Here is a 25,900-nt window from a genome sequence, read left to right as displayed (position 1 = left end):
CAGAGACAGAAGAAAAAGGGAATGTTTGGGGTTTTCCTTTTTTTCTTTTTTTTTTTGGCCAATCAGTACAGCCAAGGGACAGCAGCCCTCTAGAGCTGGCCATGGTCGAGGCTGGACGTGCCTCGCCATATTTCTAAACTTGTCTTCTTGCCTTCCCCAAATGGCTAACTGTAAAATGGCCTGGGGATCCCCCAGCCAAGCCCAGGGAGGAGTGGGAGGCCGCCAGCTTCTCTCCAGCCTGGAAGGTGGGGGCTGGGTGTGTATACGGGGAGTGGGGGGGAGCTGCTCGGTGTCAGGGCCCCGTCCTGCCTCAGCTCGGGAGGGGAAGAGCGTGTCCTAGAGTCTCCCGAACCGCAGGGCAGGCCCTGGAGACTGGCTCATTGTACCCACTGAGAGAGGTGACCACTTCGGCTGAGAGCCAGAGCAGCCCCAGGTCCTGGGGCGGGCTCTGGGGCGTCCCCCTGGCAGGGCTGTGCTGATAAGCTTCCAGCAAACTCTGGTTGTGCATGAGGGCAGGCTTGGAGCATCTGCCCTGAAGCCCTTGTGTCCCAGGCAGGCTGTGGGCATGTGAGGGTGGGCTCAGGGGAAACTGCTCTTCCTGTTCTACAGATGAGGATCCCAAGACACAGGGAAGTGACGCAGTTGCTCAGGGTCTTGGACCTTGGAGCTGGAAGAACTGGGATTCATTCCACAAGTCCTTGTTGAGCACCTACTGTGTGCCAAGCGTTGCCCTAGGAGCTGAGTGCTCGTGGGACTGACAGTCTGGAGGGGTGGCGGGCACTAACTGAAGGGTGAAGCGTGCTGGAACGCAAGGGCCTGGTGAGAGTAAGGCAGGGCAGCAGAAAGGCGTGCCGGGAAAGGGCTGCTGTTTCCCATCAGGTGTCCGGGAGGCCGCTCTGGGAAGGTGCCAGTTAAAGAAAGACCTAAAGGAGGCAAGGAAGGAAGAGCTCCAGCGGGAAGAGCGTTCCAAGAGGAAGAAGCAGCAGGAGCAAAGGGGCTGCGCTGCCTGGTGTGTATCCAGAGCACGAGAGTGGAGTAATGGAGAAGGGAGATCGGAGGAATAGCAGCAGACAAGGTCAAGAGGTCATGGGGGGCCAGTGGTACGGGGGCCACAGAAGCCACAGTGAGGACTTGGCTCTGACTCCCAGTGAGGTAGGTGCCTGGGAAGGTCCTGAGTAGAGGCTGGGTGGGACGTCCCAGGCTCCTTCCGGCTGCTCGCAGGGGAGCAGACTGTGTGGCACAAGACAGAAGTGGGGAGGTAGCTACTGCATTAGTCCAGACATCGTGAGCAGGGCTGGACAGATGCAGAAGGAAGCGTGGCTGGCTCTTACTGACATGGAGTGTGAGACGATGCTGGAGCCCAGGCCTGGCGCCCACATCCACGTTCTGAAACACTAGCTTGTGCATCAGCATTCCATAGGGGGGGAAACCAGGGCACACAGCCAGGAGGCATCTAAGCCAGAACTGAGCCCCCACCCCTGGGAGGTCCCTTCCTTGGCCTTTCCTCTCCCCTCCCAGCCAGGGCTGACTGTCCCACGTGCTGCAGGGAGGAGGGTCATGGGGGGGCGGGGGAGGTGTCCTAGGATCCTGGTGCTTTCCACATCCTTCCTGACCCCTATTTTACAGATGGGAAGACTGAGGCCCCAGAGAGTTAGTAAGTACCTCTGGCCTCCGTCGGCACCCCCAAAGGCAGCAGGACTGAAAGCGCAGCAGCCAGTCTCGTGGCATTCAGATCCCAATCCTGGGTATGAGGCCCGTACATGACCCCATGTTGCCACCCCACCGTGTCCCATGATACCCACCTAGAGCAGTGTTCCTGAGCAGGGAGGGCGGGAGAGGATGCGTGGTGTGGCGAGGGGCCCAGCCCGGTGTGTGGATGGACTTGCCTGGGTAACTGCCAGGCTCTGCCCTCAGGGCCTCCTGGCCGTGCTGGGTTGTGCCCCTTACACTTCTCTAGGCCCCAGCCCCTTTGTCGGCATCCCCTCCGAGCTGCTCATGTATCGCCCCTCCCGGAGGCCCGGGTTCTGGCTTTGCCTCTGCCTGGGGGTTCGGACCCACTGGCCCTCCTCTCAGGGTGGGTTTGGCCAGAGCGGGGATCATGTCCCTCTGCAAAGATCCCACATCTCCCACCCAGATTCCCAGCTCCTCTCTCCCCACCTGCCAGGGCCGACAATTTCTCGGTGACCCCTTCTCCTGATAACTTCCCGGGGACTTGGGTCCTGAGTTGGGGCCAGTGGAGGGTCCCAGAATGGAGAAACCCAGGGCAGAGTCCCCACGAGCAGAGCAGCTTTCACTTTTCTCAAAACTAGTTACAGTTCATGATCTCGACGTGACTCTGAGGTCCGGGAGGGTGGTAGCGATTGTCCCAGGCAGGACAGGTGAGGGATTGGACACAGGTATCAGCACTGGCCTGAGGTCACCTGGCAGAGCCGGGACTGGAACTCGGGGCCCCGCCCTGCCCTGGGCTTGTTCCTAGGGCCCCCAGTGGCAAACACTGACTCCCTTGCCAGTGAGGCTTGGAGTTTCTGGCAGCGCATGGAACCTGGCCCAGATAAGGGTCTGGGGCCGGAGCAGGCGACCCAGACAGCTCGGCAAAGGCTGGGGGGTCAAGAGCTGGGTGTGTGAGAGAAACAGCAAGGCCAGTGTGGCTGGACCAGGGCCCCGACAGGGATCCAGCGGGCGGATGCAGGGAAGCCAGCAAGGCAGCCGGAAGGGGGTGCCGGTGGAGATGCGAGCGGTGGCCTGATTCCAGGCACGTTTTGAAGGTTATGTCCATGGACGTGCTGAAGGGTCAGATCAGAGTCCGAGAGGAAGGCAAGGCCCAGAGGACCTTGAGGATCTTGCCCTGAGTCACGGGAGGCTGGCCATTTCCTGGGGCTCTCCAGGCCGGTTTGGGGGGGTGGGGGTGGATTGGACCGTGTCAGGTGTGGGTGGTTGGGACGGGGTGACGTTTGCTGCCCCTCTAGGGCTGAGGTGGGTGCCCAGCCATAGGACAGGTCTGCTTCCTCCCCAGGTCAGGTGCTGTGGCCGGGTCAGCAGGAGGGTTCACTACAGAGCTTTTCCCCTCACAGATAGCCCATGTCCACCCCAGTGACCCCAGATGCCTTTTTGTACCTCTTTCAGCCAGCAAACTCTAAGTGAGCTCAGCCCCGCATGCTGCCAGGCTGTGTGACTGCCTCTTGGAGCCTCAGTTTCCCCATCTGTACACAGGGCTGTAAGACTCTTCTGCACTTTGTAAGATTGTGGTGAGGAATAGTGTGTGGAGAGAGCCGAACACAGGACTGCCCGTGGCAGGGCCCCTCAGGTCTGAGCCGCCTGTAATCTCCCCAGAGGCCAGCCGGAGAAAGCCAGGGCCCTGCGTGGCTTCATACTGCTCTCCCTCCCTCATTCGGGTTCAGCTCCTCCCACTCACTGATACCCCAACATCCCGCCTCAGGGCCTTTGCACATGCTGTTCTGGGCACCTGGACAGCTCATCCCCCACATTCCCCTTTGGATCGGATCTTTCACCTCCCCCAGGTCTTTGCTCAAAAGAGGCCTCCCTGTGGACTCCATTTTTTTTTTTTTTTAAGATTTTTTTATTTACTTATTAGAATGAGAGAGAGCACATGGGGGGGGGAGGGTCAGAGGGAGAAGCAGACTCCCCGCTGAGCAGGGAGCCCGATGTGGGACTCGATCCCGGGACTCGATCCCGGGACTCCAGGATCATGACCTGAGCCGAAGGCAGTCGCTTAACCAACTGAGCCACCCAGGCGCCCCCCTGTAGACTCCATTTAAGATGGCAGCCCTCCTGCCTTCTCTGCTGTATTCCAGCTTATCACCTTCGAGTTCTACTGTTATGATGGTACTGTTTACCTGTCTTTCTCCATGAGGGAAGGTGTAGTCAGTTTCCTTCACAGCTGCAGGCACAGCACTCAAAACCCCGCCTAACACATAGTAGGCCCTCTCTGAGTTTTGGGGTCCTTAAATGGCCAGGGCAGGCAACGCAGCAGTCCTTCAGTGACCGGTGACCAGCCCAGGCCCAAAATAGCCTCCTGATCTCTGCTCTCCTGTACTGGGTGAGCTGAACTGACTTCCCGGTACAGATGTGGGAGCCAAGAGCCAAGTCCCATGCCACACAGCAGGGGCAGGTGGAGTGGAGGCCACCGCTGGACCCTGGCCGCAGCTCGGCCCGCAGAGCCACAGAGGGGACGTGAGGAGGAGACGCTGGGGATCTGGAAGTGTGGGGAGGAGGCGGGACTGGGGCCACCCTCACTGGGGCCAAGAAGGAGAAAGGGCGTTCCAGGCAGAAGGAACTGCGGAGGCAAAGGCCTGGAGGCAGGGGAGAGGAGGCGTGTTAGGTGGGGCAGAAAGAGAACGGGGCTGAGGGTCAGGAGGCCCGGGTACCGCCGGCCTCACCTGGGACTCCCTGTGGCCCTTGGATCTCTGGAGCTCAGCTTCCCCATCTGGAAATGGGAAGATGAATTGTAGCCTCCTCCTGGAGCTTTGGGGAGAAACAGAAAGCCTCCCACATGGGATCAGAGCCTGTTGCCGTGTCCAATTTGCTGTGAGACCCTGGTCTGGTCATTGGTATCTCTTGGCCTGTCAGCCTTCCACGCTCGCCCCGGGCTGGGAGCCCAGGCAGCATTGAGGAGCGAATTCTCTAGGATGCTTTAAAGTTACAACACACGAAAGACTATTTGCTTTTAAAAATTAAAGAAGGACGCTTGGCATTGATGTTTTCTTTTAGAGCCAGTGAATTGTGTTTTCTAACCTCAGGGCCTTTCCATCGAGCCTGTCCTCTGCCTTTCCCTCCCTCAGCCACCCCCTCAACTCCGACGTTTTCTTGGAGGGATCTCCCCAGCCTGCCCCTGGTTAAATAGCCCTGTCTTGCCCCCAATCCACTTTATTTTTTCCCTTGTACACTTACAGCGGCCTGAAACGATAAACCGTGGAGTTGTCCTCAACCCCTCTTTCTCTCACCACGTGCAGGTCACTGGCAAGTCCTGCCGGCTACACCTTCACGACACCGTCCAAGTCCAATGCCTTCCTGAACCCCACTGCCTCTGCCCATGCCTGGGTCCCCGGCATCGCTCACCTGGGCTAGTGCAGTAGCCGTCCCATTGGTCTCCCTGCGCCTGCCCTGGTCTGTTCTCGCGGCGCCCAGGGGGATCCCATGAAACCCTGAGTCACCTCCCGTCCCTCCCCTGCCAAGGACCCTCCTCTGGCCCCCAGCTCACAGTGACTTAAAGTCTCTGCAGCACCTGCTCCTGTCACCTCCCTGCCCTCCCCTTCGCCCACACTGCTCCAGCCACCCCAGCCTCCTCACTGGCCCTCCAGCACATCGGACCCACTCCTGCCTCAGAGCCTTTGCACTGGCTGTTCCCTCTGCTGAAACATGGTTCCCCCAGACATCGCATGGCCGACTCCCTCTGCTCCTTCCTGTTTCTACCCAGCACTCCCTCCACCCCTGCCCCACCCCCTGCCCCGCTGCACATTAACTTGCTTTTCTTGTTCATCCTCTGTCTCCCCTTCTACTGAGTTCCGAGGGCAGGGCTCTTTGTCTGGCTTGTTTGTAGCTGAGTCCCAGGACCAGAAACAGTGCCTGGGGCTCCGTAAACATCTGTTGAATGGAATGGTTGGATACAGGGGTGAAGGCACAGATGGACGGATAGGCTGGCTGGCTGGCTGGCTGGCTGGGCTTACAACAGCAGAGGCTCACGTGCTCCGTGTGTTCTAGGCACTGCTCTCAGCGTTGTGTAGAGATGAGCTCACTTAATCTTCCAAACATGATGAGGATGCTTTAGTACATCCCCCAGTTTATGGATAAGGAAACTGAGGCACAGAGAGGTCATTCCGGGTCCAACTCCGGCACCCTGGCTCCGAACGCCCATCCCTCCATTTGCCTGATTTAAGCCCCGAGCGTGTCCGGGGCCTCACCTGTTCACCACCCTCCCTCTGCAGGATGTCACGACCGGGCTGTCCTGCTCTACGAGTATGTGGGCAAGCGGATCGTGGACCTGCAGCACACCGAGGTCCCCGACGCCTACCGCGGCCGTGGCATCGCCAAGCACCTGGCTAAGGTAGGGTGCGGAGACGGGGCCGACCGGGCCTGCGTCGTGGCCAGAGGGCAGACGGTGCCCACCTTGCCAACAGGTTACAGCTGGGAGTGGACAACGGGCCGGCAGCACACTCTGCCCTCCCCCGGCCCCTCTGGGGCGGGAGGCAGCAGGTCTGGGCCCAGGCCTTAGGGTTCTGTAGAGCTAAGCGTCCGGGGCCACGGACACCTGCTATATACGGCAGGAGCTCATGGCCGGGGCCCCGGCACCCGGCACAGAAGTGATAGGTGCTCAGTAAATCCGTACTGAACGAGGAGATAAAGGAAAGTCCGGGAACGACGGCTTGCGTCCCATTTCGCCCCCAAGCCCTCCATCCCCAAAGCACCCCAGAGCCCAGGCCGGCTGGAGAGCAGGTGTGGCTTTAATTCGGGTAATTGCAGCCTGGAACAGAGAATGGCCTTCCGTTCGTGGCCCTGAGGGCTGCTCCAGGCCCCTGTTCTGGCCTCTGGCTGCTCTACCCACCTGCACGCCCACCTCGCGCCTCCGTTCCTCCTCTCCCCTGTCCCCTCCGCCCCATGTAGCTGCTGTCCCCTGGGGCCAGCGACTCATGCCCTGGTCTTGCAGACACAGCTGTCTTCTTCCTTTAAACGGGCCCCGCCTCTGAGCTGCTCTGTGGGGCTTGTCCCGTGTTGTGCTGAGGAAACTCTGGGCGTTACTGACCTGGGCAGAGGGGAGGCGGGCCATGGAGCTGGGTGCACCCCTCCCTGATGCTGCGGAGCCTAGGCCAGGCGTGGGATCTGCCGGCCGGCCCCGGCCGTGTCTCCCCTGAGCCCTGCCTGCTGAGGGCACGAAGGTGTTCACCGTGTGGCCTCCGAGGCCTTCTTGGGCCTTCCGTTTCTTTTTCTGCGAAATGGGAGAATAGACTGGAATCTTGTCTCTCGAGGGTCTCAGGTTGTGAGCCCTGAGATGGGGTGTGGACGGTGAGATGCGACAAGGCCTGCTCGGGCGAGTGGAGCTGGAGGTTCAAACTGGCCGGCATGTAAGCCCAGGGTCCTGGTAGGTGCTCAGTAAATGCTGCTCCTCCCTCATCAGACCAGCCAGTCCCACCCAGGCTGTCCTCCACTTCGTTTCAGCACACGCTTATTAAACACCAGCTGTGTGCAGCACATCCTGCAAGGCACCGGGGGCAGGGGGTACCCCGGGCGCGCCCTCGCTCTCCGTCTCCTGAGCTCCTTGGGGAGATCAGCCAGAGCTATGACGAAGGCCACAGGCTGCCACCCTCATTGCTTCCCTCCCCGCCCCCCTCCCCCTCCCCCGATGGGCTTCGGAAGCCCACTAAGAGCTGAGCGTGACCTCTGCGAGGTGCAGGGAGCCCTGGGGCTCCTGGTTAGGTTCCAGGGGGTAAGGTTCCAGGACGAGGCATCAAAGGAGTGGCCGCGTGAAGATGACGGAAAGAGCTGCAGGCCTGGCGAGCACAGAGGCCCCGAGATCGATGGGGCGGGTGCGCTGGCTGCCAGGCCTCGCGGCTGGGCTGGGGGACCGGCAAGACGCGGTGCGGGGTCAGGCGTTCTCTGGCTTAGTGCCTGCTTGGCGCCCTTCAAGACGCATGGAGCCATGCGCACGTTGCTGCTGGGCTCACTGGGCTGCCCTCCCAGGGCCTCTGCATCCGATCCTGGCTGAGCCTCTTCGGGGTCACGTGGCCTCGGGCAGTCTGCCCAAGCTTTGGGCCTCGGTTTCCCCTGCTGCAAAAGAAGGGTGGCGGCAGGGGCCTCCAGCTCCCGCCCTCGTCCCGTGGCCTCGTCCCGTGGCCTCCAGCTCCCGCCCTCGGAGGGCAGCGCCCGGGAGAGCGTGGGGGCCGGGCTGCGGGCACTGACCACTTCTCTCTCTGCCCGGCCGCCAGGCTGCTCTGGACTTTGTAGTGGAGGAGGACCTGAAGGCCCATCTCACGTGCTGGTACATCCAGAAGTACGTCAAGGAGAACCCCCTGCCACAGTACCTGGAGCGCCTCCAGCCATAGCCCCGGCCCCGCGGGGCAGGAGCCCTCCGTGCCAGACCTCTCCTCGCGGCCTTCGCCCCGGCCCTCCGCGTGCTCTCAGGAAACCTGCTCCCCGCAGGGGACGGACTCAGAGTTATTTTTGTAAGGACGCTCCTCGGTGGCCCCCGGAGGCTGCCGGCCGACGATGGGCAGTGGTCCCCAGTGACGGGGAGGCCGGGCAGCCGAGGTCCCGGCGGTGGTCACTCTGCAGACGCTGGCTGGCTCCTCACGGGGCCACCCCCGCCTGTCGTGGGTGGGCCGGCGGAGGCCTGCGGCCAGGACTGCAAGGTGGCCAGGGCTGTCCCTGGGGCCGGTCTGGGTCCCACCTGCTGCTCACTGCTCTGTGATCGGCAGGAGGGCTGATTTGGGGCCCCTGCTGCCACCACCTAGGCTGTGTCCTTTGTGCGGACGAGAAGGGGATTCCCTGAGTGGAGAGGAGCAGTTAGAAACCTGGCGTGCCAGCTTCCAGGGGCGTGGCAGCGAGCCTTCTCTTCCTCCAGCTCCTGCCCCCCCCGGCGCCGGGGGGCACGCGCCAAGGCGAGGGGCACCGCTCCTTCACGGGCAAGGTGTGCGGGGCGTGCACTGGGCACCGGCCACGGCTCACCCGGCGCTATGTGCAGGGCTGTGTGCCATGGAGTGGCTGCTGTTCTCTCCTTGGTACCTGTTCCCTTAATTCCTTGCCCCCTCGTCTGTCAGCTTGGCAGGAAATCGAGGTCCCGGTCCCCCGTGGCCGCCCTCCCTGTTTGCCCGGTCTGCCTGGACCCAGCCCCAGGCGCGCCCCGAGCACCAAGCACCAGGAGCCCCCCTTTCGCCGGCCTCTTGGCCGCCCTGTGGGTGGGGTTTCTCACAGAGGACCCTTTGGAGCTCAGGTGGGAGGGAGGCACACTGTCCTCACAAAAGCGTCCTCACCACCCGAAGGGAAGAAACATTTCTGTGGAGGGATTTCCTTTGTGGACATTGGACATCGGAGCATCTTTCTCTTTTGTGGCAAGCTTCTGGCTGGGCATGTTCTCTTGCCTGCCTGGGATCCCAGGGTCCCTCCCAGACCAACTCTCCTGGTAATGGCCTGGGAGGTGCACACCAGCACCCTTTCTTCCGTAGGCTTTGTGAGCTGGTGAGGGCTCGGGGTCCTGACCTCCTGTGCCCTCCTCCCCACAAGGGTCAAATCCATGCCCGCCTCTCTGTGGGGCTGGAGGGTGACCCTGGAGTCAGAGTCCCTTTGGGGCTGAGACATCAGTTAACAGCACCTCCCCAGGGGTACCGTGTCCCCTCCAGGCCTCTGGCTGGTGGTGGGCTTGGGGAGGTGTGTGTGCTGGGGAGCCTGGTGGCCACGGTGACCCCTCACTTTCTCTGACTCGCTGTAGCGGACCTCGGCCCGTGGTTGCCTTCACACTCACCTCTTCGCTCCCGCTCTCGGCTCCCGCCGAGCTCACCACGACAAGCGACGCAGCTCAGGGGCTCCCCCCCCCCGCCCCCGCAGACATTTGCACACACCCCTTCCCACCCAGTGGCAGGAGCATCTAGATCAGGAAATGCACGGAGGCCGGGCAGCCTGCCCACGGGGCGTCCCTGAGCCCCAGAGAGGCACGATCCTCAGCATCCCCCACTGCCTCCCATGTGCTCACTCCCAGCCCCACTCTGGCCTCTAAGAATTCCCCTCCCCGAGGACTGAGGGCACTCCTCGCCTTTCCCACCATGTTCCTCAGTGCTGTTGGCAAAGGGCTGTTGTGAGGAGCCGGAGAAGCCCCTGGGCCTCTGCTCTGCTGGTGGTCCGCGGCCAGGAAGAACTCTGGCAGGAAGTAGGATCAGTTGCTGAGTCCCCTCCCAGGCTGGGGGTGTCCCACCCCTGGCGCAGCTCAAGGAAAGAGTGGGTTGTAGGCCCAAGAGTGGACAGATGGGCCAGTCCGGGCCTTCTCCCTCTGACTCCTGGGGCAGGTGGGTTATGGTCCCCTTCCCCTCCCTCTCCCCACCCACACATGCCTTCCCAAGGTCAAACACAGACTCAGGCATGAAAACTGCCCAGTAGCTGAGAAAACGGGGGCTGTTTCCCTCTGTGGCGTACAGGGTGAGGTGAACCAGCTCCAGGAGGGGACTTGGGCCCAAGGCCCTCCCAGTCCAGCCATGGCAGGGAGCCCTACAGCAGTAGCACACGGGACCCCGGGGAGGTCCCCGGGGCCAGCAGGGCGAACGGGAGCAGAGAGCCAGGTGGCGCTGAGAGGGCAGCCCTGTCCCAGTCCTCCATGGGTCCCAGCCGGAACCTTGTTCTTAACTGCAGGTGACATGCCACACTTGGGCAGCATACACACAAAGCAGTACTTGAACCAGGAGACATGCAGGGCTTCGGGGGACTTAGATCAGCCCCGGGCCCAGGAACAGCTTGTCCCCAGTTCCTGTAGGAGTGACCTGGAACCTCCTCGCGTCCAGCTGCCTTAATGTACCGCCGCCCCCACCACAGCGTCCAGCCCGCCCTCAGTCTTCAGCAGAGCCTCAAGACGGCAGCGGCCTGCCCTCCGAGGCTGGGACCCTGGTCTGCAGCAGACACAGGCCCGGAGCCCCAAGCCCAGCCCCCTGGTGCTACTCTGGTGCTCCAGTGTTGCCTGCACCCATCCGGCCTGCTCCAGGAGCCCTGCCCCGGCAGGCAGGTCACGAGGGCCACTTCCACCTGCAGGGGCAGGGGGACGCTTGGGGATCTGACCCTGGCCCCCCCTTCCAGCAGATTGCCCCAAAGGCCCTGCGCTCTCCTGCCATGTCTTGCTGGGGGCGGGGTTCTTTTTCTTGCCCGGTCAAAATAGCTGGTAACTCATGTGCCTTTCCTACTCAGGACCTGTTCCAGGTGGTGTCTGGGCCAAGGCCCATCTCCAGACCTGCTCCCTTTGTTATTTTTCAAACTCCTGAACAGATTGCATGACATACGTTTCAATAAAAGGTGTGACCGAGTGCGCGGGCTCCAGGAGTGCTTCTAGAAGCCGCACAGTGGGCACTCGGGCCGGGGGGCTGTTCTCCCCCACACCGTCCTGCTCCATCTCCACGGCAGTCTGATCACTGGCCCCCCTTTTACTGAGGAGGAAGGACGCTCAGGAGCCATGGGGTGTGAGGAAGGAGGGGGAAAGGCAGGCTTGGCAGGCGCTCTCCATTCTTCTGTCCCCGGTCCCTGGTGTTCAGCCTCGTGTTTAATGGGCAGCGAGGCCCCTGTTTTCCGGTGGAGAAGGCGAGGCTCTGACAGGCACCCGGGGCCTGGCTAAGGTCTCCCAGCAAGACCACAGTGGCATCAGGATCTGGGGACTTTGCTTTCCTTTCACATGTCACAGCTCCCGCTTCCCGGGGCTGTGGCCAAGCTCTCAGCGCTGGGCCCGCGGAGCAGCCCGACGGGGTTTGCCAGGAAGAGGCTGTGATGTCCCCTCACGTGTCCTCAGCTACTGCTCTTGGACATGTCCCTCTCCCCACTAAAGAGCCTTCCTTTGGGGCTTCTGGTCCCGTGGGGGGAGGCAGGCTCCTATGCAGGCCCCTGGGGGAGCCAGGTGCTGCGCTCGAGGGCCACGTGGCCACGTCCTGTGTCTGTCCCACTCCCTGCCCCCCACCCCGCTGCCCAGGGAGGGAGGGACCCCTGAATAGGAGTTTTCCTAGTTCCCACTCGGGATTACAGTGCTACCCCGAACAGAAGAAGAAGAGGAAGGCCCTTCAAAAATCTTGTCCAGCCTGTCATGGCAGGTGCCGTGAGAGCCCAGTTCTTAGGCCTATTTTACAGATGAGGAAACTGAGGCCCAAAATGGGGGAGTCACTAGGCTGCAGCCCACATAGCTAGACAGCAAGAGCAGCAGGATCCACACCCGGTCCCCGCCCTCTTTGTAAGATGATGCTGGGCTCGGGGGTCCTAGGTCTTAATGTCTACCCTAGGTGACAGTCTCCGAGAGCAATACACACCTAACCCTTCTGGCAACCTCCCTGCTCATTTGGAAGGTTGAGGTGGGTTCTGTCTTGAGCCAGAAGCTACATAGCTAAGCAGGGGGGCCCGCTGGGCACGCGAGGACGACTTCGTGCGGGGATTAGGAGGGAGCATCCAACCATTCAGTCGCTCACGTTGCTCCTTCCTCGGGGCAGCCTTCTCGGATTTGCTCAAGTCCACACAAACGTCCCGTCTACTATTCTCAGGGTCCCGCTTCTTCCCAGTCAGCGCCCTAAGCTCCCCATCGGCGTCCGGCGAGGCTGTGAAGGGACGTCACGCTGCCCCCAGCAGATCCAGCTCCGGGCTCCGTGGGCCTTTGTGTCATCCCGCAGCTACAGGACATTAGAGCGAGGCGTTCCCGGCTGCCGAGGACGCTCTGCGGTCTTGTGGCCGCGCCTGGAGCCGAGTCTACCCCTTTCTGTCTGCTGACCCCGCTGCAGCCCCCGCATCCAGCCCACCCCGGGGCATTTGTAGCGGTCGTCCCCGTCCCGGTGACTGGGGACAGCAGCCGGCGGGTCTCCAAGCCCGGCCTTCAGGAGGCGCCTCCACCCCTCACCGAAACCAGCTGAGAGGTCAAGTAGCAGCTTTGAGCTTCCAGGGTCACCTTCCCCCACGGGGGCAGTGAGGTCATGACTGTGCCCCAGCCCAGTCCGGTCACAAAGCCAGCCCGGGTTCCCGTGTTCGAGGGATCGTTCCTCGGAGGCCAAAGCTCCGACCAAGAACAACATCAGTCCGTGTAGGGTGAAAGCGGAGACTGCATCAGGTGCGGCAAACACAGGGGATTGAGTGCAGGGGACTGGCGACCACACTGCTGGAAGGATGAGCGGAGCCAGCGTGAGAAGATGACCCGAATGTTAGTAGTGTGGGAGGCTGCGGTGCCATGAGCTGGGGCATGAGGTGTCCCTGAAAGCCACCATCGCTGGGCTGCTGCTAGGACTTTGCTACCCGAACAAAACCCCGGAGTGGGTGCCCACCCATCGCTGCCACCGCTGTTAAAAACACCCCAGATCCAGAAACACCGTCACCGTCTTGTAGGCTCATGCCAGTGCCCCCTTGGGCAGAAATGAACAGGCCGCCCACTGCCGAGGGCTCTGGGAGGTGTGGCCTGCAGGTGTGGTCCAGGCGGGGCAGGGATGTGGATGCCCCCAGACGAGTAGCCGGGATAAAATATCCTGGCCAGCGAGGGGCAGGGCATCTGATAGTGTGCCAATCCATCTACACCAATGGCTGAAGCCAGCATGATCCAGAATGACAGCTCCCAATGCCAGGCCGACTCCGCATGGCTGTTAGAACGACGACTCACATTTGGCACGTCATGGTGCCATGAGCTTGTCGTAGGTGACAGGGGACACTTGTAGGCTGTGGCTCGGGTTTGGGTGGGAGATCTGTGGGTGAGATTCAGCAATCCTCTGAATTAGGGAGAGGGTGAAACACATGAGATCAGAGGAGGATCCTTCCAAGAGGCTTCTTTCTTAAGGCACTTGACAGTGAAGTCACAGGTTAGATGTGGAAAGACGCTGAGACTGGACAGGAATAAGCCTCTCCATGGTCATTCTGGAATCTAGAATAAGTCAGGGAAAAGAGAATTTACCAGTGTTTGATCTGTTAAGACAAAAAGGTCAACTAAAAGTATGAACTAGGTCAGAAAATCAGGTCCCTTCTTTCAAATTTCCCAAGTTGAATTTGCCTGTGAAGAGAGAGCCTTCCTCCTTGCACATGTGGAGACCCTGCAGTTCGGAAGCCCATCCCATTCCCACGTGGAGTAGCTATTATGTATTCAGTGAGGATCTGAGGGTGAGTAAGGCAGATGGGGCTCCATCTTCAGGGGACCCCGCAGGGCAGGGTAGGAGTGGAAAGCACACACCCGGTAAGAAGACTCTGATAGGACTGCTGGTGTTCGCAGGCAAGGCGCCCACACCAATGCAGAGGGCCCCGGAAGGCTTCTCTTGAGGAAGGAATATCTAGGTCAAAAGCTAAAAGATAGGTGGGTATTGTGAAGGGCTCAGCCTACAGGCCCCGTAGCAGGTGGGTCTCACGACCCACCTCACGGTCTCACGACCCCATCTCCTCATCAGCAACACAAGCCTCCCTGCGGGTCCTCATACCCGCAAAGTCACTCCCACCTCAGGGCCTTTGCACATGCACTTCCATCTGCACAGAATGCTCTTCTCCCCGCCATCCTTGGGTCTTCCTCCCTGGCCTCCTTGAGGTCTGTGTCCAACTGTCACCTCCTCAGTGAGGCCTCCTTTCCCAGATCCTGCGCCGCCTTTAAGCTGCTACCCACCCCTCCTGATTCCCTTATTCTGCTCCAGTTTTGCCAATCGTTGCTTTCTTCTTACATTATGTATAACCGGTTTATTTTAGCTTGTTTATTATTTGTTGTCTGCATCTCACTCCGAGGATACAAGCCCCATGAGAACAGTAGTTTGCTTGTGTTCCATTTTGCTCACTTTGATATCCCCAGACCGGAGCAGGGCCTGACACAGATTTAACGCTCAACAATGTTTGTTGGATGGAGGGAGGGACCGGTGGACTGATAGATGAACGGAAAGAAAGCTCTGGGTAGATTAAGCACGAGCAAAGGCCCAGCAGTGAGGTAGCTGACGGCATCTTTTGAGGTTGCACGTGTCCGGAGGTGAGGGAGGCAGGAAATGAGCCTGGAGAGGAGGTGGCAGCAGAGGATGGACAGCACAGCGGAAAGGTGGAGACTCACGTCGTGTGTGCGGGGGCAAAACGCCGTGACCACCGGCCCCCGCCAGGCCCTGGAGGGCAGAGCAGGCTGCTCCTGAGCCTGTGGCTTTCAGGGGGCATTCAGGCGATCGAAGCCCATACTGATGTGTGCGGGGGGGTTCCTTCAGTTTGCAGCAAGGCGTGAGGACGAGGTGCGTGTGAGAGGACAGTCTGCAAATGGAGGGCAGGTGCGGGAAAGGGCTGGAGGCCCCGCCGTGTTTGAAAAGACAACTGCTAGTGGCCGCAAAGAGCAGGGAATCGAACTGACAGCGTCTGAGGCAGCAGCGGCCTGACGGTCTCTCAGTTCTGTAGACAAAGCCTCGGCCGCCCGCAAGATCACATGCAGTGTTCCCTGGGCCCGCCAGCTCACTGTCTGAGCTGCTCCGGAGGTTAAGCTTCGGTAAACTGAGGCAGAGACAGACACGTGATTAGAAAGCAAAGAAATGGAGCTGCTTTTTCTTTTCTTTTCTTTTCTTTTTGGAAAGCTACGTTAGGAAAGAGCGACGGGCACAGTCCTCTGGATCTTCCTGAAAGGAGAGCTCCCTCAATCTTGGAGGGAACTGTACTGCCAACGAAGAATGTGCCTAGGGCTTGGCCCCCGAGGCCACGGCCATGGGGGCAGGCTGCAGAAAGCGTGCAGACCCCTCCTCAGACCCCTCCTCAGAGGTGGCCACGGAGAAAACAGGACGGGGAGGGTCCTCCCCAAGAGCAGAGTCGGGGCCAAGCCAGGGCAGGGGTCCCCACGACGCCTGCCCCTCGGGATCCCGTTGTGGCTGGCCTGGGGCTGCCACGGGACGCGCCGGGACGTGCCGTCTCCTGCTCTCCCTTTTTCAGCTGAGAGCTTCACCTGCGTTGATCCCGTCCCTGTCCTACCATCTCGTTCTGGGTCGGAGTGCGCAGTAAGTTGGATTTTACTTCTAGATCCCAGGCCGGTGGAGAACATGCTGCATCTCTAAGAGACTGGAGGCCTCAAACGGAAATGGGGTGTGGTGTGGGCGTGTCCCTCGGGCGGAGGGTACGAGTGAAGAAAGGGGAGCACTGCCATTGGGTGGCCAGGGGACAAATTGTTGCAGGGACTCGGTAAGTCACCTAAACTCCATTCCCTGGCCTTCCTGGACAGACAGACGCATCTCCCAGGCTCCCTGGTCGTTAATTGCCAGCAAAAGTGGAGGGAGGCTTTCCGAAGGTGGTGCCTCCCCTCCCCCATCTCCCCTTCCCCTTCCCCTTCAGGAAGTGGCGGACTCCTGGGAGGGAGCACCCAGCATTACATCTGATCTCTGAGGCATGGTTCAGTCTATTTGTTAGACTAACAACAGCTTAACAAACACATAGGCCTGGTCAGGCATCTAGATTGTTGCTGAGGCTTCTGGGGACTCATCGAACGCTTGTAAGCAGGGAAGTGGCACGTTCATATTTGTTTTAAAGGAATTATGGTGGCTAGAGTGTGGAGAAAGGATTGCAAGGTGAAGGTTGGGGGTGGGAAGGCAGCTTAGCTCAGGGCAGATCCTCAGTGTCCTGGATCACAACGGGGCAATAAGATCGAGAAATGGGTAGGTTTGAGGTGTCCCCGAGTCCACAGCTGACAAGTGGCAGGGTCAGGACTCCAACTGGGGTCTGTCTGGGTGGAAGAGCGCCCAATGTGTTGAGGTGTGTGTGTGTGTGTGTGTATAAACATGGTCCCCAGATTCCATCTCCACTACAGCCAGCCCAGGGCAGGGCCCAGCCTCCCTCCCTCACCTGACCTTCTGGTCTCCCGACCTAGCTCTTATGCCCTGTGGGCTGCTCTCCACACAATAGCCAGGAAGATCTTCCTAAAACCCCAATCAGACCATGTCCAGTGCCCTCCCACTGAACTAAGGGTACAATCTGAGGGACCTGAAGCAGCCCCTGCTCACCCGTGTCCCTCAGGTTCATCACAGTTCAGCGGCACTGACCTCGTTCCTTTACTTCAAATCCTTCAAGCTTGTTGCTGCCCCAGGGCCTTTGCACTTCTGTTCCCTTTACCTGAAACTTTCTTCCTCCAAATATTACCATAATTTCACCTTCCTTGTCATTTAGATCTGTTTTAATTAGACATGTGTTCAGCTGCTGGGAAAGCCCAACTCACAGTGGCATTTCATTTATGCTATGTATTACAAAGTCTGGAGGATGAAGGCCCAGGCTCTTTTCATCCTCCTCTGCATCTCCTTACTATGTTGGCTTTTGCCCTCCTGCTTGTTGCTTCATGGTCACAAAATGGCTCCTGTACCTCCAGGTATCACAGCCATATTCTAGGCAAGAGGAAAGGTGGATGCTGCCTTTCCTGACGTCCCCATCTAATGTTGCCTCCCCGGGCACTCTTTACCTCATGCCCCATCTTATTCTGAACCTATATTACTCCTTGGACTTTTCTTACTTGTTTCCTTGTTTGTTGACCAACTCTTGCCGCTGAAACAAAAGCCCCAAAGCAGGACCACACCTGTCGTGTTCATTGCTGAGGCACTGTGTCGGGGACATACGGATATTTGCTGAAGGAATGAACAATGGAGTCTCCTAGCTGGCTTGGTGCCAGAGTCAGGACTCCAACTCAGGCCTCCCGCCTCATGGGCCTGGACATTTCACAGAGTCCCTGGGACCCTCTGTGTGAGGAATCCAGGGAGTTGTGAGGAGCCCCCCGCCCATGTGCAGGTGTGGGCATATGAACAAGGAGCCTGTGTTTGCCGGCCTGGATGGAGAGAATCACCCCTGCCCCCCACTGGGTTTTGGGGAGTGCTCCTTACTCAGAGTGTGGGGCAGTCTTTCCTCAGAGGCCAGCCAGCCAGTGAGACGATTCTGGGCCCTCTAGAGCCCAGAGTTAAAGGGCAACCCCTCACCTTGGGGGCAAGTGTCTCCCTTTTCCTGGGAGCTTTAGGGGAGCGACAATATCTTGCTAGAATTTAATAATCTTTTTTTGTTCTTATTGTATTTATTTTTGCAGAATCGTGCATGTGATACAGGCATTCCATTCAGATAGTCAATATAGAGTTTCTCTCTTTTTTTTTTTTTAAGGATTTTATTTATTTTGACAGAGAGATAGCAAGAGCAGGAACACAAGCAAGGCGAGTGGGAAAGGGAGAAGCAGGCTTCCCACCAAGCAGGGAGCCCGATGCGGGGCTCGATCCCAGGACCCTGGGATCATGACCTGAGCCGAAGGCAGACGCTTAACGACTGAGCCACCCAGGCGCCCCTAGAGTTTCTCTTTTAAATAACTATATTTCAGGGTTCGAAGAGTGACCCCATTCAAAAAGCAATATTAAGAGTGGACTAAGGATCTGGCACAAATGCCGATCATCACCTCTACCTAGTTCTAAAACATTCTCTCCATCCCCAGAAGAAACCTGGTACCCATCAGCAGTCCCTCCCCACTCCCTCTCCTGACACCCCCCTGCCCCCCCCCCCCGCCCCTCACACACAACTACTAATCCACTTTCTGTCTAGATTTGCCTATGTGGGCATTTCATATACATGTGACCAGCTTCTTTCATGCAGCATATTTTCAAAGTCCATCCATGTTGTACCATATGTCAGTACTTCATTTTTTATGGCCAAGTGATAGTTCACTGTGGGGATGGACCTTGTTTTGTTTATCTGCTCATCTGCAGATGGACTTTTGGGTTGTTCGAACTTTTGGTGATTGTGAATAGTGCTGTCGAGAGCATGGGCGTACAAACATCTTGTTGTTTTTGTTTTTGTTGTTTTCAGATTTTATTTATTTATTTGAGTGAGCGAGAGAGAGACAGAGAAAGAGAGAGAGAGCACCAGCAGGAGGAGGGGCAGAGGGAGAGGGAGAAGCAGACTCCCCACCGAGCAGGGAGCCCGATGCGGGGCTTGATCCCAGGACCCCGGGATCATGACCTGAGCCGAAGGCAGACGCCCAACTGAGCCACCCAGGCGCCCGACAAGCATCTGTTTAAATATGACATTTGCTGGTCACCTATGTGCTTCGGGCAGAGGCCTACGGCCAGGTTCTTCTGATTCCACTCCCTGTGATGGCTGGCCTTCCAGTTCTTCTTTCAACCCCTAGGAATCTGGTGGCCCATCCTCTTGGTGGGGTCCCCCTCTCTCTCCAGGCATCCCCTGGGGCAGGACAGGATTTAAAATAGCGTCAGAGCCCTTCTGCCATTTCCCCCTGCCCAGGCGGGGAATGTAACTGGCCTAGCACAAGCCGGTCCCTCTCTCCGTGTGCGGCCCCCTTGGTTGCCAGCAAAGCCTCTCCCCTTCAAATGGCTTCACATGCAGCCGTCCACCGGCCCACAGCGTCCCAGCCCAGGGGACTCAGAGCAAGTGGCGTCAGCCCACATGTCCTTGTCTCGAAGCAATATTCCCTCTGCTCTCCAGCTTCTTTTAGGCTGGATGTTGGCAGTGCTCACCACAGGGCACGGAACCTTGCAACATTTGGTGGCCTCAGTCCAAACATGTTCTGGGCAGAGTCATGTCCCCCCGCCCCAAATTCGTATGTTGAAGTTTAGGACCTCAGAATGTGGCTGTATTTGGAGGGAGTCTTTAAAGTGAGCAGGGTAGAGGCGCCTGGGTGGCTCAGTCGGTTGAGCATCTGTCTTCGGCTCAGGTCATGCCCCAGGTGGGATCAAGTCCCACACGGGGCTCCCTGCTCAGCGGGGAGTCTGCTTCTCCCTCTGCTCCTCCCCCCTGCTTCTGCGCTTTCTCTCTGACAAATAAAAAAAAACCTGAAAAAAAAAATAAAGTGAGTAGGGTGAAATGAGGTCAGATGGGAGGGCCCTGATCCAGTCTGACGGGTGAGTTCATAAGAAGAGGAAATCTGGACACGCAGGAGACACAGGGAGACGTGTGAGGACACAGCGAGAATGTGGCCTGCTGCAAGTCAAGGAGAGAGGCCTCAGGAGAAAGCAGCCCCGCTGGCACCTTGATCTCGAACTTCTAGCTCCCAGAATCATGAAAAAAGAACCGTCTGTGGTTTAAGGCCCCCAGGCTGTAGCACTTTGTTATGGCAGCCCTAGCAATGATTATAGGGTAGTTTTAATGTCCTGTGAACATCTGAGATCGCCACTTCCCCTGAGGTCCCCCGGCCCCTGCTTGTGAAGTCAACCTGTGAGTAGATGTCTCACCTACTTCACGCTCCCCAGGAGGCACCTGCTCTCACATGAACTATAAAAAGGCACTGTTATCATCAGACCATCTTGGCCCAGTTTGTCCAGGAGCTCCTCATATTAACACCGGAACTCCCGTGTCACCCTCCAGTACCCCTGCTCTGTTTGGCCCAGCCCTGAGTGAGAAGCGGGCCAGGCGGGCTAACGGAGGCAGGGGCCTTGGGCTCGTCCTCCTCTATCAACCTGTGCTAGGTTGTGGGAAGGAGCAGGGTCTGGGTGACACATGGCCGAGTAACACCTCCCACAGAGCGACTGCTGTGCGGCATTGCTCTCATGCTGACGGCCACCGGTCTCCACCGAGGAGGACGCTGAGATCAACTAGGGGCAACGTGTGCCTCTTCCACACTCAGGCCGTGGACCTGGGGCAACTGGTGTGCGATAAGAGGCATGAGCTTGCGGTTCCCCAGGAGTATGGGCTGTGCACACACCAGGGCCCTTTCCGTGTCCGAGGTGGGATGCTGATAGGAGGGAGGATTGAGGCTCCCCAGGAACATCCTGGAAGGACACTGGGTTGCTTGCGGCTGGGCTCATGACTGGGCTTGGGCACCACGGAGCACTGGGAGGCCAGCTTCTGTCTCTCCAAGTGCAGAGCATCTGCCAATACAGGATTTTAGGAAGGGCTTGTTTCAGGTGTCTACCGCTGTGGAACAAGCCACCTCAAAACACGGTCGCAGAAAAGAAGGGCCGTGTCTGTCTGCTCATGGAGTCCGTGGGCCAGGAACCTAGACGGGGCACAGCACATCTGCCCCCAATGTCTGGGGCCTCAGTGGGGGCGTCGTGAAGACTGTGCTGGTGGAGCTGTGGGGAAACAGCCCCTGCTGGTGGGAGTGGAGGGTGCTCGGGCCATTGTTACCAAGGCGACCAGTGCCCACGCCCTCTGACCCAGCAAGTCGTCTTTAGGAAATCATTGCACGGGCACCGGGAAGTTGTGCAAGCACACGGATCGCAGGCCTCTTCGAACAGTAAAACGCTACTGGGAGGCTGCCTGATAAAACCATGGCATCTCTGAGCACGGCATGGTGCGTGCTGTTAGATCCGGTGTCTGCCCAGAGTGGTCTCCAGGATACGGGGAAGTGGACACAAGTCACACGGCCTGAGCACAGTATGCCCCCTCGGGGTGACAGGAGACAGCTGTTGGTAGTAGATGGATACGTTTGCCTACGTCGGAGTATCTGTACAAGACACGTAAGAGAGGAACAAGCCACAGCTCCAGCAGGTGTGAAGGACTAGGTCACGGGAAGAGCAGGGTCCGAGAAACCTACTGTCACTGCATTTGAATCTGACGCCACTCAGAATTAAAATTCTATTTTTAAGATGCTCACTTCTGATGCTCTGAGTCCTAAGTCCAGAGCGTCATGTGAACACAGTCTACCAGGATGTCTCTGCTGGCTTCCCAGGTGCTGGGAGGCCTGCGAGCACACATACGTCGTGGCCCGTGCTCACCGCAGGCGTGCGTGGTCGCCGTGTGACAATGCGTCTGCCCTGTTCATCCCACCCTGCAAAGCACACTTCGCAGACGCCCCTGTCGGCGACTCGGCCGACAGCAGGCACGGGCAGGGGCTCGGGGGACGGCAGCGAGGGAGAAGCCATCCCGCCCAGGGCGCTGTGGCGCCTCAGGCCGCCGTGGTGACAGGAGCAGCCCCAGGGCTGTGACGCTCAGCTCCTGCTCCAGCAAGTGGGAATCACGGTTCTGGGAAACACAAGCTTTTCTTTTGCTCCCCCAGTCTCAGGGGCCACAGCTGCTCCCGCCGGTTACTAGTCTGTGGGCGTTCTCATTGTCCCCTTGCTTCTCCTGCCCTCCCAACACCTCTGTAAACTCCTTCTGCCTGAAATACCTACAGTGGCTTTGCCCCCGAACTAGACACTGACTAACACACAGAGAAAGTTACACCCATTTTACAGAGGCGAAAATGGCAACTCAAAGACAGGAAGTGACTTAGCCGAAGGCAAACCCACTACCTCTCGTCCCTCGCCATGCTCCAGTGAGCCCCGTCCCATTTCTGGAACACATCAAGCTCGCTCACACTCCAGAGCCTCCACGCGGATTCTCTCGGGGCAGAACATTCTGTCTCCAGCTCTACCTGACCACACTCTCTCCACTCAGGTCCCAGGCAAATGTTACCTCTTCAAAGAGATCTCCTCTCGCCCCCCCCCCATAGTCTCCAAGTCACTCTACTACATCATCCTGCTTCGTGTCTTCTTAGAAATCCTCTGAAAATATGTACTGGGTTGTGATCGCACTAGACTGAAAAGCCCATGAGACCAGGAACAGTGTTCATCTTACTAAATGCTGTGTCTCTGGTGCCTAAGAGGGTGACACAGAGTGCACTCAATACTTATTTGCTAAGAATGAATGAATGAAAAGGGTGCTCAATGATTTTTGAGCACCAGCTAGGACCCACCTTTCCCGCTTTCTGTCTGCGAGCAGTTCAAGGGTCTCTTCAGGAGGCTTCACTGCCTGGGAGGCCACAGGACTTCCAACTTCCACCATTCAGGCTGTGCCCTCAATGGGTGCTCAGTTACTACAGGCTGAGTGAACTAACCTGCCTATAAACCTTCCAGAAGACGCCTGGGCAGTAAGAGTGATCCAGAGGCAACACTGCGGGGTGAGGGGGCTGTGTCTCAGCTCATGTCAGCCGACTGGAAGCAGATGGCCTGCTAGAAGGTAAGTGCAAGAGCCGGGGAGGCGGGACGATCAGCCTAGGTGCACAGCTGTTTGCCTACTTACATTTCCTCTGTGCATTACACATGGGCCTGGGACCTGTCCTCGTTGATGAAGACAATGGCATTTCCAGCCTCCTCCTGAGAGGCGCCACAGCATAGTGTAATCTCTACAACCAGACAGCTTCGGTTCAGTCGCCGGCACCACTCCTGACCGGCAGGGTGACCTGGGAAAGTCACTCAGGTCCTCTGTGACTCGGTTTCCTCATTTACACAGTAACAATGTTGATAATAACAGCATCGCTTTCCCGTTGTTGTTGTGGAGATCAATGGTTAAGTCACTTAACAGATTTAGAACAGGGCTTGGCGTGACATCACCATCAGCTGTTACCTGTGTAACATGTATGTGCAAGTTCCATACATGTATCATCTTATGTAATGCTCAGAGCAGTCCTGCGAGGAGAGATACTAATATCACCCCCACTCTACAAACAAGGCAACTGACAAACAGGTTATAGAAGCAGCCCTAGATGCAGAGTGTGGAGCCAGGCTTCACACCCAGCTGTTCTAGAATCCCTAGAGACCCTCTTCACCACCACCCTGGTCCAGAGAGAACGGGTCTGTCTGTAGGTAATGACGAGGCAGCGTGATCATTGTTCAGAGGTCTCTAGCCACGTGTCACATACACACTGGCACTGCGAGGCCGTGTTGTGTGACCTGAGCGGGCACTTCTGAGGTACCAGACAGGCCTGAAGTCTAAAGGATAGCTGGCTGGGAGAGAAAGACATTTTACGGAAAGCACGCATTCGCTCTCCTGGCAAGTTCCAGGCAGGAAAGAGAGGCAGTAGAAGCTGGCGAGATAGACAAACTCCAAACTATGGAGGGGCTTCTAGATTGTGCTAAGGAGCTTGAAGTTCATCATATAGGTAATGAGGGACTGTAAGAGGACTTCAGGCATTTAAATCTATGGTAGAACGTGAGCTGGAAGGAGATACGGAGGCATCCTCAATGCTAAGAGTGCCATCTACGCCTGACAGCCCCGTGCCCGGGCGTGCTGAGCTCCGCCAGACTTTTTCCTATCTCGGAACCTGGAACAGATTTTGACATACAAGAGTTGCTCAAATATTTATGGAACCAACTAACGTGTCCAAACGTTGTCTGTGGAAAACTGGAGAGAGACGACAAGTTCCAACACTGTGAACGCTCCTCCTCCAAATAGCCCAGAGGTCCGTTGGAGTAGCGTCCATGAATCACTGGGTCGGGTTTCGTCCATCCTGACTCTTCGCAGCAGCGTCCAGGCAGGGAAATGCCACGTCCCGGGCAGGGCTCCCGCCAGGCGGGGTGATTTACCTTGCATATACCCTCAAAGACACCGAAATAGAAGATTGATCATATTCACGTCCCCGCACCAAGACAGGAGTGGGCTGTGCGGTGGAGACCAAAGGGCCTAAGTGGCCCTATCTCAAATGGGCTTTTCTCTATAAAGGACCCTGTTTCTTTCATAGCAATGATCACTTTTGGTTCTTTCTCTTCTTTGCTTTGAGACTCTCGATTCCAACAGTCTGTAAGCAGGGACTTTCGTGGCAGAAGGGACCGCGTCTGTCTTGTCCCCACAGCATCCCTGGAGTCCAGGGAATTCGGGGGAATGCGGCGGGAGTAGCGAGGGCCTCTGAGAAAGGCCGGTGGCGCCTCCGGCCCCTCGGTGACCTTAGTGGGGAGAGGCGGCTGTGAAGGGCAGGTCGGGCCGCCTTCGCGGAGGGCGAGACCCAGCCGGCGGCTGCACAGGCCGGCGGCGGGACGGGCGCGAGGGCGGCGAGCGCGGGTAGGACCGGGAAGCGGCGGGCGGGCCCCACAGAAAGCGCGGCGCCCCTCGGCGACTGCAGCGGGCAGCGGCGGGACGCCTCCCGCGCGGTGCTCTGGGAGTTGTAGGCACTTTCTTTCCACTCTCCAGCTCGTTGCTCTTGAAGCCCAAGGCGCCTGTGACTCCTAGGCTGCGAACTCTGGGAATTTTAATTTCTAAAAAGGTGCTCTGAATAGGACTCTTCCCAGGTTGCCTCCTTCGCTCCGCCCGGTTTGAGGACTACATTTCCCAGGCGACCTCAAAGAGGCGGAGCTTCCGGCGCGCGCGATGCATGGTGGACATTGTAGTCCTGGGGGGCTCGATTTCCACCTCCCGTACAGTCCGGAGCTGTGGCCCGGACTACATTTCCCTTCCGTCCGCCCACTATCCCGAGGCCGCCTTGGCGCGAGACATTTGCGAGCTGAGTGTCTCCAAGATGGCCGCTTGGGGAAGGAGGCGTCTTGGCCCGGGCAGCAGTGGCGGCAGCGCCCGTGAGAGGTGAGATCCGGGGGCCTGTCGCTTTCCCCGGGCGAGTGGCTCTGGAGCCTGGAGGCCAGTGAGGCCTCCTGGGGCTGCAGCGCTGTCCCTGCCTTCGTCCCCGGGCTCCCCTTTCCGCCCACCCGCCCTCCTCGTAGCCCTGCGGGGTACGAGGGGTTCCTGTCCCGGCCGATCCAGGATCTGGGTGGGAGCCGGCACCCGCTCTAGCCCGGCTGAAGCGGCCTCCGCGGAAGGCTCAGGGGAGGTGACGATGGCGGGGCCGGGCGAGGTGGGCCGCGTCCATAGAGGGGCCGGGCCGGGCCCGGGCCACGCGGGAAGGACCGGGAGCCCCGCGCAGGCCCAAGGGACCCGCCTAGCATCCGGCGGCCGAAGCTCCCGTCCCGCCTGGCCACGAGCGTGGCCATCTCGGCCGCGACCCCTGACGTGGTGAGGAATGGCTCCCGGGAGGGAGAAGGAAGGGAAGCCTTCACCGAGTGGGCCAGCTGCGGGCGGGAAGGGCAGTGCGGTCTGCACGTTTATCAGGCTAGCTTTAACCTTCCCCAGTTTGTCTCCCGGGCCGAGAGCCGGCCGCTTCCTCGAACCCTCGATTCTTGCGACTTTTCGAGGGTTTTCTGCAAGCGCCCCTGCCGTGGAAGTCCTTTAAAGTGACCTTTCCTAATGAATGATGTGTGGGTAGGGAGCTAGGGGCTTGTTTCTTCTGAGGTGGATCTCGATTTGGAGAACTGATTTCTAGAAGATGAGATTGGAATGGTTTTTGTGTTTCGTGTTGAATTTACAGTTTTTGCTTCAGGAAAGCAGTTTCAGCTAGTAGAAGCCACTAGAAGCTGTTCAGCTACTAGAAATTTGGGGAAGGATTTGTATTGGTGGAGTCACCTGGATTCAGCTGCTCTGTCCATTGTGTTGTGGCTTGGTTTGTATAGCCGAGGTCAGCAAGAAAGTTTGGTGTTTGCGTTTTTTTTGTCTCTTTGGAGAAGCTTATTACCCAGAAGAGTTCTCTTTCTCTCCCCCCCCC

The 25,900-nt window shown here is 58.5% G+C and overlaps 2 protein-coding genes across 2 annotated transcripts in view; both read left to right on the top strand.

Moving 5' to 3' along the window:
- The first annotated feature begins 1,086 nt into the window (after positions 1 to 1,086).
- Positions 1,087 to 11,002, top strand: NATD1 (N-acetyltransferase domain containing 1). The gene is made up of 4 exons (XM_044921806.1): positions 1,087 to 1,152; positions 3,813 to 3,843; positions 5,895 to 6,061; positions 7,938 to 11,002. The coding sequence occupies exons 1-4, from the start codon at positions 1,087 to 1,089 to the stop codon at positions 8,052 to 8,054; spliced, it is 381 nt and encodes a 126-aa protein (XP_044777741.1). The 3' UTR covers positions 8,055 to 11,002.
- A 13,810-nt stretch (positions 11,003 to 24,812) lies between these two features.
- TMEM11 (transmembrane protein 11) overlaps positions 24,813 to 25,900 on the top strand; it is a 13,237-nt gene continuing 12,149 nt past the window's right edge. Inside the window, exon 1 of the mRNA XM_021694594.2 lies at positions 24,813 to 24,888. Coding sequence (XP_021550269.1) covers positions 24,827 to 24,888 — 62 coding nt within the window. The 5' untranslated portion in view covers positions 24,813 to 24,826. The remainder of the gene's footprint in view (positions 24,889 to 25,900) is intronic.

Source organism: Neomonachus schauinslandi, chromosome 15 (genome assembly GCF_002201575.2).
Source record: "Neomonachus schauinslandi chromosome 15, ASM220157v2, whole genome shotgun sequence".
NCBI lineage: Eukaryota > Metazoa > Chordata > Mammalia > Carnivora > Phocidae > Neomonachus > Neomonachus schauinslandi.
This window is presented reverse-complemented; position numbering and strand designations above follow the sequence as displayed.

Coding starts and splice junctions, on each gene's coding strand:
- NATD1 (XM_044921806.1), top strand. CDS start 1,087: ATGGGGGGCCAGTGGTACGGGGGCCACAGAAGCCACAGTGAGGACTTG. Junction 1,153..3,812: donor TGGCTCTGACTCCCAGTGAG/GTAGGTGCCTGG, acceptor GCTGTATTCCAG/CTTATCACCTTCGAGTTCTA. Junction 6,062..7,937: donor TCGCCAAGCACCTGGCTAAG/GTAGGGTGCGGA, acceptor CCCGGCCGCCAG/GCTGCTCTGGACTTTGTAGT.